General features: G+C 39.1%; 1 protein-coding gene across 11 annotated transcripts in view; it reads left to right on the top strand.

Annotated features, from left to right (window-relative positions):
* POC1B (POC1 centriolar protein B) overlaps window positions 1-16,590 on the top strand; it is a 105,129-nt gene that overhangs the window by 62,798 nt on the left and 25,741 nt on the right. For 5 of the 11 annotated variants that reach the window (XR_015164809.1, XM_086403793.1, XM_086403787.1 and 2 more), the window contains one exon: window positions 5,620-5,700. The exons of 4 other annotated variants lie outside the window; for them this stretch is intronic. Coding sequence is in view for 6 of the 7 variants with exons in the window: in XM_086403793.1 (XP_086259919.1) it covers window positions 5,620-5,700 (81 nt within the window). In the remaining variant the exon portion in view is untranslated. Of the gene's footprint in view, window positions 1-5,306; window positions 5,382-5,619; window positions 5,701-7,168; window positions 8,939-16,590 lie in introns of those variants that run through there. 2 more of the 11 variants (XM_086403792.1, XM_086403794.1) reach the window with 2 other exon arrangements.

The raw sequence follows: 16,590 nt of genomic DNA, 5'->3' as shown, positions 1-16,590 counted from the left end.
GGCAGGTGGATGCTTTACCACTAAGCCACCTGGGAAGCCTGTACGTACTTATACATATTTACTAAATGGACTGAAATAAAGTTTCAGTAGCGATTGTCATCCATCATTTATTTACCAAGAAAATTTTTGAAAATGGCACTTCTGAGAAAGTGAATGTCTGGATACATAATTCAGTTTCTAATACTAGCAGATCAGAGACCAATTCATAGAGTCATTATCCATTTCTTTCCCTTTTCTTAGTTATGGAAGATGATTGGGGGAACTAATGTTCTGTTTCCCTAAGTGTTACAAGTAATTATGATTTAACACTCTTAAGTATGGCTTGTATATAGGACAGCGACGAGAGCCATTTCCTGAGAGAGTATATAGATTGTACAAGAAGATATTCTTACAACTCCAATTTGTTTTTATTTTTTATATTTAACAAAAGGCTCCATTCTTACTAGATGCCCAGTGAGTATTGAACATTTACTAAATATCAGTTACTACCTGAGCACTTTGCATTTATTACCTGCTTAAACTAAGTATACAGTATGGCTTACATTTGTCAAAATTCAGATTTTGTGACATAAAATGCCAGAGACTTTGTGATATAGGATTCTGCATAAGAACAACCAACTGTTCATTTTTTTCCCGTAAAATCTCTTAAAGTAAAGCAAGGGTATAAAGTTTTCTGGACAGAGAACATCTTTAACATTATGAATAAATAATTGTTAAATATCAAATTATTTTTTAAAGACTTCAAACTAATGTCTATGAATCTCTCATAGCTAAAAGGCTGTTAATTTTTAAATGTCACTTAGAATAGTGTGAGTCAGAATAGAAGTTGTACTGTGTATTATTTAAGATAAGCAAATTTTACTTTGAAATACTAACTTTGATGGATTAAACTTTTTTTTTCAAAGCTTTAGGCAAAGTAATATGTTACTTTGGAAATAACTGAAAACAAGTAACCCCCTTTTTTTGAGGTCAAAATTCCTAATTAAAAGAATGAAAATATATTATTAGAAAATGTGAAATAAATAGCATCTAAATGATCTAATTTCCCCAGCTTCCTCTTTTTTTTAGTAACAGACGGGTTTCATTTCTGAGTTTGAAGCAATACCATATTCCTGTGATCTGTATTTTATTATGTTTTAGGCTGATTTGAATCACATAATCTCAATCTTCTGAGTGAAATTATTTGCAATTTACAAAAGTCATCCATTTGCCAGTCTTTTTAAAGGCACCACTTGTTTGAAGGTGTGGAATCTTATGGAGTCTTAGACCTTGGGTACCAGCTGACTACACATAAAAATTACTAATTCCTACACAGATAGAGAGGGTGATGGCCAGATTGCTTTTAGAATAAATGAGAGATGAAGGTCACATGAAAGAAGGCAGAAAGCATAAAATCTTCTTCACTGTGTCAGACCCCTCCTCTGTCCTTTCTGCTCATCTAACTGCAGAGCCTTTGTTAATGCTCCTGGCCTGGGCACACTGTCTTAATTAAAACATAAGAACAACTTTCTTTTCTTGGTGGGAAAGAAGCTCATTTTTAATACAAGGTATTTTAACCCTGTCCACATTGTGCAATGGCACATCACTAATTCACGCCGACTTCGTCTTTTTCAGACTGTCACGAGCTGGGCTACATAGTCCAAACCCCCAGACGAAACCAAACTTTCCTCCTTGAAGGAGGAACTTAGTGTGTGCCTGACACTTTTCTTCCCCACATTTTTGCACATTTTGATGGGAAGACATAGAGCCATTCTAAAGGATGATGGTAGATCTTGGAGACAGAAAGGCTTCAAAATAGCTATTCTTGGAGAGTTGCAGGATATTATAAGAAGGGTTGGTAGTGGTGGTGTTCAGTCTCTAAGTTGCATCCAACTCTTTGCAGCCCTATGGACTGAAGCACGCCAGGCTCCTCTGTCGTCTACTGTCTCCCAGCTGCTGCTGCTGGGCTGTTACTTCAGTCGTGTCTGACTCTGTGTGACCCCATAGATGGCAGCCCACCAGGCTCCCCTGTCCCTGGGATTCTCCAGGGAAGAACACTGGAGTGGGTTGCCATTTCCTTCTCCAGTGCATGAAAGTGAAAAGTGAAAGGGAAGTCGCTCAGTCATGTCTGACTCTTTGTGACCCCATGGGCTGCAGCCCACCAGGCTCCTCCATCCATGGGATTCCCCAGACAAGAGTACTGGAGTGGGGTGCCATCGCCCTCTCCCATTAAGTCTTCCTAAAAACTATAAAGTAAGCACCATTTCTATTCCATGCGAAATTGAGGTCCATGAAAGTTAAATCTTAGAGCTAGCAAGCAGCAACATGAGAACTGAAACCAGTCACTCTGGTTCCATTCTGTACCTTTAACTATTTTCATGCAGTGCTTCAGTAGAATCGAAATTTGATTTCATCCTGTTAACAAATATTGGACATCATAGTAGCTTTAGATTACGCAACAATGGACAAGATGGACATGCTTCTTGCTCTTCAGAATTTTTTAGCTCATGAACGCCTCACTGTCCAGAACCTCGGCATGGGATGGAATCTGTGAGGGCACCTGTATTAATCCTCCATCATGCATGAATTCCTTGCACGATGATGGAAAACTCAGCCTCTCATGAGGCAGCTGATTCCTATTTCAAGGCAACTGTTGTTATTGAAGCGTTATTTCCTTTAATAAAAATGAAGAGCTAGAAGGTGCTGTTAATATTCACAGAGATTAGCTTGCAAAGAACATAACTGTAAGTGTCACTGTCTCAGCATATTTTCTTTGTGGAAAAGACTATAAACTTTTACTTAGTGAGACTTTCCTGCTTCACTTAATCAATGTGGCAGCAACTTGTAGCACGATACAGTAAAATATTGTTATAGCAAGAATTTCCCAGCTCGTAGAAACTCAAGGATTTCTGTATGAGAGACACTGATCGTTTCCATATGATTTCATCTTTTGGAGCAGTTCTTGTTTCAGATGGCAAAAGCAGATTCAATTTTTCATTGGTAAACAATTTCACATCTACACTAGGTGGCAGTAGATAAAAGAAAATAAGGCGTCTGCAAGCACTTTCCGGACAGCTAAGCTCACCACTGAAAGGAAAGCAAGTCACCTCAGGTTTCTTATCTTTGCTTCAACTCTGGACCCAGAGCTGATGGGAAGGAGGCTGTGTGTTCTGCTCTGTGGAATGGCCAGAAAAAACCGAGGCGGCCAAACAGATTGTCTTGTACGGTTCTGATTCCTTCTTTATTGCAGTATGGGGATTATTGGGTGTGTACCCCTCTGCCTGTAACACAAGTGGCTGGATAAATGTAAATACTTCATAATGTTTCCAAAGCTACAACTGTACGGAGCAAACACGATACTGCTTTTGAAATCATTCCACTCCTCTTAACCACGGGTTCAGCCCCTGACTGCTGCAGTGTTCTCCTCACTGTTACATCCCCACTTTATTCTGGATACTCTACGTTTCCCGCCAGCATAATCTTTCTAACGCACATTTTAGCCTCCAGTTTTTCTGTGCCTCCCCAAATGCCTTCACCCGTCACAGTTTGACCGTTGCCACCCTCTCTCGTGGCCACCTTGTGCAAGTTTGTGTCAGCGTTCTGCCTCTGTGCTCAGGGAGGCCCATAACCTCATCTCCGTCTCTCTCTGCTTTTGTTTTCGTAACTTTTCTAAAGAAGTCATCTTAAGCTCTCTTTTCCCCATGGGAAGCCTTTCTCAGTCAACAGCCCCTTCCTGAGGTTCGCCAGTACTCTCATTGTTGGCAGCATTTGTTTGATACCAAGTTCTGCTATCTTGGTTGCCCTTTGTTTATTTCTTTGTATTCATAATGTTTAGTGTAAATAATTAGTGACCTTGTGGTTTCTTTCCTGTTTTGTTTTTTTTTTTTTCCAAATTCTGAAATAATCTTCCTCCAAAGTAGTCACCACTCTATTATTCTCTTGCTTTTCTTTTAAATTTTACTATATATGTTTGAATCAATAATTAGATATTATTTAATTTTGGACAGTTCTAAACTTTATATAATGGAATCATACTATGTATATTTTTATACAACCTGCTTTTTTATTTAACATTAAAATCCTGAGATTTGTATGTATGGATTCTGAATTCATGCTTTCATATGTTGTTACGCATAGTTGTATTTCATTCATTTTCACCGCTGTATAGGATTCCAATGAATTTAAGACAGAAATTCCCATGATTATGTATCTGTTCTACTGTAGATAAACATTTGGGGATTTCTGATTGTGGTTTGTTTCTTGAATTTATTTATTTTATTGACAGTTGATTTACAATGTAGTGTTAGTTTCTCCAAGATTGTGGTTTTTGTTTTTGTCATTACAAAAAATGCTCTATAAACAGGGTCAGCACACCACTGAGCTTTCTAGCTTTTGTAACCTGATAGGTAGTAAGTGGGATTTTGCTTTACTCTTCCCTTTTCTAATTACTACTACTGTTTCTGAAAATCTCTTCATAGTCTAGATAACTGTTAGGTTTCCTGTGATGTTTTCTTAGGACTTCTTTTCACATTGATTTGTAGGTTTTTCCCTATATATTTTAGATATTTGTCCTTTTCCAGTTTCAAACATAATATCTCCTCCTGTTCCATTATCTGATTGTTAACTTTATGGTATCCATTGTGAAACAGAAATCCTTAATATTGGTGTAAATAAGATGGACCCATTTTTACCTTTTTCGGCCTTATGGCTTTACTTTTGCAGCTTTAGTTTAAGATATTCTTCTCTACCCCATGTCAGAAAGACATTTTTACACATTTACTCCTATTAACTTTATAGTTTTAACATACCATTTAGGTTTATAATTTATCTGCTGCCCATCTTTTATGACATGTTAGGGATCTATTTAGTGAGCCTGTGTCTCAGGTACAAGTCATCCTTCCTCTACTGATTTGTGGCACCATTTTTATTTTGTATTTGTTTTTCATTTATACAGGACTTTGCTTCTGAGCTCTTCATGGTATAACTTGCAATAAACTTCTCTAATAACTTCACATGATTTTATTTTTCCATAAAGGTCTTATGCATCTTGGTTTTTCTCTGATGTATTTTTAAATTTTTATAATATTGTAAATTATGATTTTTAAAAATTTACATTTTCTGTGTACTAAAGTGCAGACATGTAATTGATTTTGTGTATCAATTTTGGATCTAGTAAACTCTCTTGTTAGTTTTAATGATTTAGTGGTAGATTCTTTTGTGATTTCTTTATAGATAATTATATATGAATAACAATTTTTATTTCTTCTGTTCCAATTCTTACATCTTAATGCTTTTATTTCCTTTTCTTGTCTTACTGAACTGGCTAGGATTTTTTTCTGCATCTTTTAAGGTGGGTCATTTATTTTATTTTTAATAGCCCTTTCTAGGTGAATCCCATTGATTTTCAAATGTAAAAGCAACTTTTTATTCCTGGGATAAATTCAACTTGGCCACAGTGATCTTTTCTTACATACTGATAGATTTGATAGGCTAATATTTAAAAATTTTGTATCCATGCTAATATACAAATATATTTAATTTTAGAATATATTAGGAAATACCCTCTAGATTGTTACAAATGGCATCCAATTTCTTCTGGTATAAAAATCTAATATTAGCCTTTTTAATGTATATATGCAGATTAATCCAAAGCTTGATGTAACCGATTTGCAGACCTCTACTCCCCCTGTTGTGGACATCCTTTCTTTTGATTCTACCACAGTAAGTTTCCTTTGGCATTTAAGTGGTATTTAATTGTTTGGCATAATCCATTTTCCTTAAAAAGTGTGTGGGAGAAAAGATTATAAAATTGACTTAAGTAGCCTAACAGTTTAGAAAAAACCTTGTATGAAAAGTCAACTTACAATGTGTCTAAATTGCCACCAGGGGGAGCAGTACCAGATTCCAGAAAAGTAGTTTGAGGACCTTGAGGGCAGGAGAATCCATGCTGTCTCACCTCCTCTTAAGGTAGTCCACGTGACATTTCACGTGCTGTTGGAGAACAGATTTCCTTTTTTCCTAATTGCCTTTCGGAGGTGCTAAACTTGCTTCTGTTCTCCTTAGAGCTGTAAGAAAGGTAGTCATTTTCCTTTGTTCATCTCTCTTGATGGATAATCCAAAAATTAAGGTGTATTTGCATACATACAATTTATCAGTGTATCCGAAGTCTTAAAAAATTGAGTTTTAGCCTTTCACTTTGAGTGTGCTTAATCTTTGCAAGGCAGATCATTTCTGCTATCAATTCTGTTAGAGCAAAACTAGTCCTAAAAACAAATGGGAGGAATGGCATAGTCTTTGGCAACACTACTGAAATAGTGTCAGTATAGTTAAATATTGGGGGTAAATTATTCATATGTGGCCAAAAAAAAGAAAACAAGCAAGACAAACCCTTGACATTACAATATTATAAACTTTCCAGTAGATCTCAAGAATTGTATTTATTGTCGAGGAATTCTGCAGAGAACTAGTCTATCCTGAGTCTATCCTGTGTCAGAAAGAAGTCTGCTTATTAAAGGGTCTTTTAGGGTGAATTCCATGCACAAAAGACTCCCAGATCAGCCATAAGAAGTTCCAGAGACAGGAAATCAGCTGGAGGGTCAGCCTAGGGGCTGGTTGTCAAAGAGAATCCCAAGAATTGTTGGTAATTTTCCAGGTGGTGCTAGTGGTAAAGAGCCCACCTGCCGGTACAGGACACATAAGAGATGTGGGTTCAGTCCCTGGGTCGGGAAGATCCCCTGGAGGAGGAAATGACAGCCCACTCCAGTACTCTTGCCTGGAGAATTCCTTGGGACAGAGGAGCTTGATGGGCCCTATAGGGTCACAAAGAGTGGGACGCGACTGAAGTGACTTAGCACGCATGCACTAGGACCTCAAGCAGGTCTGTGATCTTATCTCTTACAATGTTCATGTTTACAAAATAAACCTGTGAGCATTCCTGCATTAATAAGTTATTTATGAGATTAAAAATTAACTAGACATCAAATTCTTGCCACAGTGCTTAGCTTATAGTAGGTGCTCAATACATTAATGTTCAATGAATTACTCAAAAGGCCCGCTGTTGAAATTTATAAATTCTGATGAGTTGAGTTTTTGCCCCAGTAGTGAGAGGAGCAAAAGATAAGTGGCTTTTGAGATGTGCTGCCTTCCTGTGAGGTAGTTGGTAGACTAAAATTGGGTATTTCTGTCCTAGAAGATACAAGAGATCATCAAAAGTCTTTGGTCTGAACTTTGAGACTCACTCTCCTTGCCAGTACCCTTCAAACTTTGCAAAGCCTCATGACCTGAGGAATCCTGGTGTTCTCGATAGTATGCTATGGAGATGCGCATAAAATTCCAGCTAGCAAGAGATAGCAGGCTGTCTGTCCCTGGATGGTGTTGCAGAAGCATCAGAGTCAAGTGTCTACATTATGGGACCTTAACTCAGGAATGCCAGGGCTTCCTGGTGGCTCAGATGGGTAAAGAATCTGCCTGCGTTGCAGACCTCGGTTTGATCCCTGGATCAGGAAGATGCCCTGAAAAAGAGAATGGCTACCCACTCCAGTATTCTTGCCTGGAGAATCCCATGGACAGAGGAGCCTGGTGGGCTACAGTCCATGGGATCACAGAGTCAGACACTGCTGAGCAACTGACTCAGGAATACAGAGTAGGTAGGACCTCAAGACGACAATTCTTTTTTTTTTCCAAATTGAAGTGTAGTTGATTTACAATGTTATGTTAATTTCTGCTGTACAGCAACGTGATTCTGTTATATACATATATACATTTTAAAAATATTATTTTCCATCATGGTTTATCACAGGGAATACAGTTTCTGTGTTACACAGAAACCTGTGTTTTTATCTTGTTATTTTATCCATCCTACACACAATAGTTTGCATCTGCTAACCCCAACCTCCCAATCCATCTCCCTGCCTTGGCCATCACAAGTCTGTTCTCTATACTGCTAAGTCACTTCAGTTGTGTCTGATTCTGTGCGACCTCATAGACGGCAGCCCACCAGGCTCCCCCGTCCCTGGAATTCTCCAGGCAAGAACACTGGAGTGGGTTGCCATTTCCTTCTCCAATGCATGAGAGTGAAAAGTGAAAGTGAAGTCACTCAGTCGAATCCGACTCTTTGCGATCCCATGAACTCAATACAATCCCATGGACTGTAGCCCACCAGGCTCTTCTGTCCATGTAATTCTCTAGGCAAGAATACTGGAGTGGGTTGCCATTCCCTTCTCCAGGGGATCTTCCCAATACAGGGATTGAACCTGAGTCTTCTGCATTGCAAGCAGATTCTTTACCAATCTGAGTTACCAGGGAAGCCCACTAATTTCGTGGTAAGTATTTCTTAATCTGTCATCTCCTCTACATATTGGCTGCTTTTCTTTTGCTTCTGCACAACAAGTCAAGCATAATTGTAAAGGATATTTGTTTCTATTCTGGCATAAAGCACTAGTGTGGTGTGAACTTTGCATGTGATTATAATTTAAAAACCCAGAGAAATGTTGGAAGCCAAAAAAAAAAAAAGCCGTATTTAAAGGTGGTTTTTGTTATTGTGGTTACTATTTATTTTAGAGATTTGTTTGGTTTTTGCAGACTGGAAGAACATTTCTTTAGAAATTCATTTTCATCAAGATGAGATATAAAAAGATTACTCTTTAAAACCTAATTTGTGAAATTTATTAATAGGATAAAGGCAGACTGTTTATGATATAAGAAATAATTGGCTTCTGTTCCTGTTTCGACTTGATTTAATATTACATTCAGGCAGATTTCTAGATCTTAGTGTATTGATATCTGTGCTCTGATGCCTTCTTACAACAGAGAAGAAATTATGGGATACAGTGTAACAGCTGGTATCTTTGTGGCTTGCACTTGTGTCTCTAATGCCAGGCAGGAAATTTGATACAATAGTTCAGGATCAAAATAAGCTGTTCCCAATCTGCATTTTTAAAGCTTTGTTGATAAAAAAAAATGTTTCTGTAAAGGCTGTCACATAGACATAGTTTAAAAATGATCTCAAACTTCTGAATCTTATTCCAATTACATTGTCACTTGTTAAATTCTGATCTTCTGAAGATTATTTAGTTCAAGATTCTCACTGAGTATTTTAATGTTTTCATTTATTCTTTAGAAATAGACCAAGATTTTGTCATCAAAATTATACAGAGCCATTCAACATTAGGTTGACATGTGGTGTGGCTACATCCTCAGCCCCTCCCCTCACTAGGCAAGCAAGACAGGAATTTCTCTGTTGTTGTTTAGTCACTCAGTTCTGTCCAACTCTGTGACCCCTTGGACTGCAGCACACCAGGCTTCCCTGTCCTTCACCGTCTCCTGGAGTTTGCTCAAACTTACGTCCACTGAGTTGGTGATGCCAGCCATCCCTCTCATCCTGTCACCCTCTTCTCCTCTTGCCTTCAATCTTTCCCAGCATCAGAGTCTTTTCCAATGAGTCAGCTCTTCGCATCAGGTGCCCGAAGTATTGGAGCTTCAGCATCAGTCAGTCCTTGCATGAATATTCAGAGTTGATTTCCTTTAAGATTGACTGGTTTGATCTCCTTGCTGTCCAAGAGACTCTCGAGAGTCTTTTCTAGCACCACAATTTGAAAGCATCAGTTCTTTGGTGCTCAGCCTTCTTTGGAGAAGGCAATGACACCCCACTCCAGTACTCTTGCCTGGAAAATCCCATGGACGGAGGAGCCTGGTAGGCTGCAGTCCATGGGATCGCTAGGAGTCGGATACGACTGAGCGACTTCACTTTCACTTTTCACTTTCATGCATTGGAGAAGGAAATGGCAACCCACTCCAGTGTTCTTGCCTGGAGAATCCCAGGGACGGGGGAGCCTGGTGGGCTGCTGTCTGTGGGGTCGCAGAGTCGGACACGACTGAAATGAATTAGCAGTAGCAGCAGCCTTCTTTATGGTCTAGACATCACATCCGTACACAACTACTGGAAAAACCATAGCTTTGACTATATGGACCTTTGTGCCAAAGTGATGTCTCCCTTTAAAAAAAAAAAGAAAGAAAGAAAACTACATATTTATTTTACTTATTTGGCTGTGCAATGCAACATACGGATTCTAGTTCCCTAACCAGGGATTGAACTCACACCCCCTGCATTGGAAGCTCAGAGTCCCAGCCACTGACCTGCCAGGGAAGCGTGATGTCTCTGGTTTTTAACATGCTGTTTAGGTTTGTCATAGCTTTTCTTTCAAGGAGCAATTGTCTATATAAAGTGGCATTTCTTAAAAATACTGACTAAGCAAAATTTACTTAAAATACTAAGATTACTAAAATTGTTATTTTTAGATAAACTAGATTCCTAGGTTTTGATGTATTTTATTATTTTTTTTCCCAACAAATGACCGCAATGGAATTGTCGATCTTGCTCATGTTCCATTGATTGACTATCAAAACAATGGACTCTTCTCAGACAACTGCATTTCTCGTTTTCTCTCTGGGAACTGTGTAGAGTATGAACATAATATATGCCTTTCTTTAGAATTAGGGACAGTTTCCGGGTTAAATTTACTTAAATAACTGAGAATCGACAATTGCATTACAGGAGAAAATCAAAGTCTACAGTCTCTTTTCTTTGCTCCATCAGTCAAAATATTTAAAGCCACACTGCATGGAGGCATCACATGATATCCTGAAGACAGGATGTCAGGGTGTCTGCCTCACCTCAAGAAACTTATAACCTAGGTAGAGAGAAAACACAATATAAGTGTTGGTTTCAAAATACTAGATGCCAAGAGTGCATACTAAGTTGCTTTGCTGCTGCTGCTGCTGAGTCGCTTCAGTCGTGTCCAACTCTGTGCGAACCCATAGACAATAGCCCACCAGGCTCCCCCGTCCCTGGGATTCTCCAGGCAAGAACACTGGAGTGGGTTGCCATTTCCTTCTCCAATGCATGAAAGTGAGAAGTGAAAGTGAAGTCGCTCAGTTGTGTCCGACTCTTAGCGACCCCATGGACTGCAGCCCACCAGGCTCCTCCATCCATGGGATTTTCCAGGCAAGAGTATAAGTTGCTTTAGTTGTGTCTAACTCTTTATGACCTATGGACTATAGCCCACTAGGCTCCTCTGTCTTGGGTATTTTTCGGGCAAGAATACTGGATTGGGTTGCCATGCCCCTCCTCCAGAGGATCTTCCCGACCCAGGGATTGAACCCACGTCTCTTACATCTCCTATATTGTCAGGCAGGTTCTTACCACTAGTGCCACCTGGGAAGTCCAGATGCCAAGGGTATACAATTGTCAAATGAAAGATTATTAACAGAAGGATTCAGAAAAAGGTCATGAATGGGCTACAGGAAATAAGACGTCTCTTAAAGAAAAAAAAAAAACCTTTGACCAGGTCTTGACCTGACTGGAGATGGGTAGAATTTTGATAGGGACATTCCAGGTGGGGAAAGCAAGGTATAAGTAGATGCCTCAGAAGTGACTGAAAATGTGATACGTACCCTAGTAAGGTAAGGGCGTCTGTCTCATCTGGAGTCTCTGACGTTGCCTAACGCATGGGCTAGCAGATGTGGGAGAATGCCAGGAGCATACCTGCCCACACAGAGTTTTAGCTCTCAATCCACACTTCATGAGTAACAAAAGGTGCCTGTACCAGGGAAGCCTACATTATATTTTAGAGGGGGAGACAAGCAATTCACAGATTTTAGAAATAGACCATGTAGTATAGTAGAAACAATGCAAAGGTGTAGATGGCACTGAACTCAGGGAGGAAGAGGGGTGCATTTAGATAGTGTGGTCAGGACAGGAGTCACGTGAAAGGTGATGTTTGTGGAAGGAACTGAAGGAATGAAGTGAACAAATGAGAAGAATCTGTGGGGAGGCAACTCCAGGCCAGTGGGCGCAGTGATAGAAGGCCAGACTGAGAGTAAGGAGGATCCACCGCCTGGGGGTGGGCTTCCTTCAGAGAAAGAGGCATGATTGGCAAGTGTTGTAATAGCTTCACTCTGGCCGCTGTGTTGAAAATCAGCTGGCGAAGGTGGTGGTGGTGGTGGTGGTGGTGGTGTTTCGTAGCTCAGTCGGGTCCAATTCTTTGCGACTCCATGGACTGCAGCACACCAGGCTTCCCTGTCCTTCCCTGTCTCCTGGAGTTTGCTTAAACTCATGTCCATTGAGTTGGTGATGCCATCCAATTATCTCATCCTCTGTCGCCCCCTTCTCCTCTTTGCCCTCAATCCTTCCCAGCATCAGGGTCTTTTTCAGTGAGTCAGCTCTTCACATCAGGTGGCCAAAGAACTGGGAAAAGGAAGTGGAGGAGAGCAAAGAGACCAGTTTGGAAGCTAATGAAATCATCAGACAGGAGGCAGCAGTCGCTTGATCCACGGTGCAGAGGAGGTGGTTTTAAGTGATCTGATTCTGAATGTATTGATATTTTGAAGGCAGAGCCAAGAGGATTTCCTGACAGATTGGATGTCAGCTGTGGGATTCCCTGTCTCCTGTCTCCAGGGACAGTAAGGTGGAGCCCTGAGTAATCTCCGGGTGGCCGAGATTATCTCCCGGTTCAGCATCATTTTACCAGAGGAGTTGCTGAGAGGAAAAAGACCTTTGATTTTTCTATCTTCTTTTCTGGGATCAAGAAAGTGGTCAGCTGAATCAAAGCAAGAGATACTGTACTGTTTCTTTGACTTGGAGAAGGACAGTGGTGAAACACTCTCTTCCTTCCGAGGTGTCCTTTAGATTTGCATTTTTTAGCAAAGTTCATTGATTTCCCCTTCTGGAAAGATGGTCACATCAGCCTACTTTTAGGAAGAAAAAAGTTAATCCAGTCTCATGGAGGTTGTCATATGGTACATGCTATCTGAGAAATACTGATGTATTGATAAAATGAAAGGACAGACAGAATAAACTTGCCAATGCAGAGAGGATATCTCCATGGATGTTGTGGCAACAGTTCATCCTGGTTACTAGACAACATTACATAACTAGTTCAGAATTATTCCAGTTCTAACTGCTTGTGTAAGCAAAGATTTGGAAAGACTTATTTGAAAGAATAGTGTATGCAAACCTAAAAGTCTCAAAACTAAAATTTGTAATTTAGAAAGTGTAAATTGGCAATATACAGCATTTTGTCCTCAGATACCCCATTTACCTTTCCAGGAAAACTAATAAAAATCATGTTGCACAAAGCTTCTGCTTACACTGCTTTTCTGTATGATAACATTCCTGGATTATCATATAAAGAGCTTCTAAAATTTGGGGTAGGTGAAGTTCTTTTTTAAGTGTTTAAACTTTGCAATAGTTTATAAGGTAGCATTTGACTTGTTAGTTTAGTGCATATGATTTCCAAAACTAAAAAAGTTTGTATTTTTGTTGTTGGTACTTACTAAGCTTTAGGAAAAGGCATTTTTATGGGATCTTTAGGCATTGGTTCAGTGGCCCTCAATATTTTTCTTCTGTCCCCATTCTTAAGTGTTTGAAAGAAATTGAACATAGGCATTTGTAAAACTCAGCTCTGGACTTGACACAGAGGTGCTTTCCACAGTTTAGCCTCATGTTATTAAGACATTTAGTCTTAATTTCAAATGATAGTGAATGTGTCAAGTGAGATACAGTAATACTTTTTTTTTTTAATTCAGTGTCTCAAAAAGTTGTGTAACTGTTAGATATTAGGAGTAAAACTTGAATTCTTAGCAGAGTTGAGAAATAATTTTAAAACCTCACTCTTTGAAACTAAAAGAAATAAAGTAATTAAATTGTCAAAGCATTAAAAAAAAAAAAAAGTCACACATGGTAACTAACAAGTAAATAAGAAAAAATACAGTTCCATAAATCTCTTACCCTTTAGAATAGAAAACATTTTTTTTTTTTTCAGATACAAGTTATTTTAGAAAAAACATTAGAGAGAATGAGACTATTTTCAAATTAGTTTCATCCTTGCTTGGGTACATCATGACCCATATGTTATAAGAACTACAAACAGTTGTAAATGAGATAACTGACTTTTTTTAAAAAAATGTGTTTTGGGATTATGGAAAAAAGCAACCAACTAAAACTTTTTAGTCTGTTAAAGGAACATGGCTTTTTTAAAAAGCTGATTTACTAAGTACCACTGTAAAGGGAGATTAATAGTGTGGGTCAGAGGCTTTCTTTTTTTTCTCCAAATATACTTTTTGATAAAAATCATAGTAATCATAAGTCCCTAAGTGTTTGACTTAGCTGTCCATTAAGGATTAACTAATTTGAGCTTCACTCCCTTCAAGTTTCAAGGTCACAGAGAAAGAAAGCTTAAATTGTGTTTCCTTTTACCAAAAATTTTATACTAATTAAAATTTTAGGCTTCGTCCTAGTTTAAAATTTGTGCAATAAAACTGGTCTTTATAACCTGTTGACAAAAGGGGTTTAGGACTTAAACTTTTCTATATGAAATGGAGGGACAGAGAATTTACAGAAGGATTTTATAAAATATGCTCTTTGGGAGCCCAACAGAGTAAATACCTTTTTGAATTTCCTTTAGAAATTGAGCACATTGCTGGGAACTGGAGCTGTTAAAATTCCAGGTATCATTTCTGCCTTCCAACTTCCTGAGCTCCTGTGTTTCTAAACTGCCGCACTCGGGGCTGACCCAGGCCTGGGAATCTAAGCCGCATCCCCAGTTCCCACAGCTGAGACCGAGGCATGCTGAAAATGCCCGACAGCCTCAGCCCACACATCCAGTAACAACTGGTTCCTTCCTCTTCCTGTGGAAGAGCAACATCCTCTGAGAGGAGGAGAAAGGCGCCCTGAGGAATGCAGGACAGCAGTGGGCTTTTCACACAGGAAACGACTGCCAAGTGCTTGTCTCCTGGACGGCCAGCCCTTAACCGGCTTCCTGCCGACCCGGGGGGAGGTCTGCGCTGGAGCTACACACCAGACGGGGGTCCCTTAGAGTTGTGTGGGAAATAGTAGGCTTCACTCTCAGCTGTTCCATGTAGGACACCCGTCTACTTTTGAGTTATGCGGTGCTGCTTATTCGGTGAAGCTAGTTGCCTTTGCTCCTTTCTTTATTTAGCCACCTGACAGCTAATTATTTGGTGGAGGTAGTCCCCAAGTCTGCTGAAATTGATTTTTCTGCAGTTCTTTGTGCTTTAGGACGTCAGGTGATGTAAACTATTAATATATTAGGACTTGAGAGAGATTAAATCCCCATGGCCTGAGTGAACTGGCCACGGATGCTCACTGCTGGTTCTCGCCTAGCTCTGTGTGTGTCTTTCAGTGTCCTTGGTTTTCCTTTCTGAGACAGTCAGGCCTCAGAAGAAGATACCATTCTCTGTGCACCGTCATACATCCTCAAGCACACAGAAAACTGCTTCAAACCAGCCAGCCCATCAGCCCCTATAATTTAAAAATTATGATTGACTTGAAATGACTTTTACAACTGAGGAATGTTCTGGTATCATTTGACTCCCTATTTTTTTTTCCTAATTCCTACAGTATTTTCTTTTTCCTTTAGTTGAAATAATGACGGTCACTATAAAGCCCAACTTTAATATCATATGTGCTTTTTAAACTGCTTTCCAGACAGATCACTACAGAATTTTGGTGGGTTTCAGCATTTATGGTGGCAAAATTCTTTTAAGTTTTCATGTATTTGTTTGGATTGTTTTACTGAAGCACAGAAGAGTTATTTGTTTGTTTTAAGTTGAAGGAGAGATGGAGAAGGAATGCCAGGCATTTCCTGTTCCTTTCAGAATGTCTTTTTAATGAACATTCCTCTTCCCTCCTTATGAACAAACTATCTCAGCTCAGCAAGGGGCCTCTGCGTATCTAACTTTCTAACAAACCAGCTTCTTTGCTTTGTTCCTTCAGCTCCAAGCGGGCCTTGCTTCTTGCATTTACTATTTCTTCTCACCTTTGTGCTCCCTTTTAGCCTTTGCAGACTTCCAAACCTAACTGGGTTCCCTATATTAAATTCTCTCTGTTAAAATAGCTGTTGTGGTTTCTGTTTTCCTGCTGGGTTCTGAATGATCATACTAAAGATCCTAAATAAATAATAAGATGTAAAGAAAACAAACTTAAAGGGTATTCATGTCGGCGTACTGAAAACAACAGCAACAAAAAATGGACACAAATCAAATATCCTTCAAGAGAGTATTAGTTAAATAAAAGCATATTATGTCAAGTGATAGAATATTATATATCCATACCATGTTTAACAGCAACTAAATGTGTGTGTATGACTCTGGATTTGATTCTGGGATGATGGAAAAAATTACTGTATAGAACATCATTATGACAGTTGACAAAAATTGAGTCTGGGCTTTCCCTCCTTCACAGGACTTTGTAGTTATTTTTCTTTTACTTCAGGGACCTTCCAAGGTCCTCAACCTCACTCTGTAACTTTTAAAAAATTTTTTGTTCTTTTTTTTTTTCTTTCTTTCTTTTTTTAAGGCAGAGTATTCTTTGTGGCAAGAATTGTGTGTGTGTTTAAGGTTTCTTTGGTGTTACTGCTATTCTTTCTGATACATACAGATATAATTTCCTGTGTGGGATAGGTGATAATGTCAGTGTCCATCAGATTTGGTTACAGTGTGAATTTTATAAAGTGAATAACATTTTCCATTGACTTTTTCTTAACTGAGCTATGTTTTCTTGGTAAATATTCTGTTCATTGGGCTGGAAATCTT

The sequence above is a fragment of the Bos grunniens genome, chromosome 5 (genome assembly GCF_055505025.1).
Source record: "Bos grunniens cultivar Pamir isolate PY7600 chromosome 5, Bosgru_T2T1.0, whole genome shotgun sequence".
Classification (NCBI taxonomy): Eukaryota; Metazoa; Chordata; class Mammalia; order Artiodactyla; family Bovidae; genus Bos; species Bos grunniens.
This window is presented reverse-complemented; position numbering and strand designations above follow the sequence as displayed.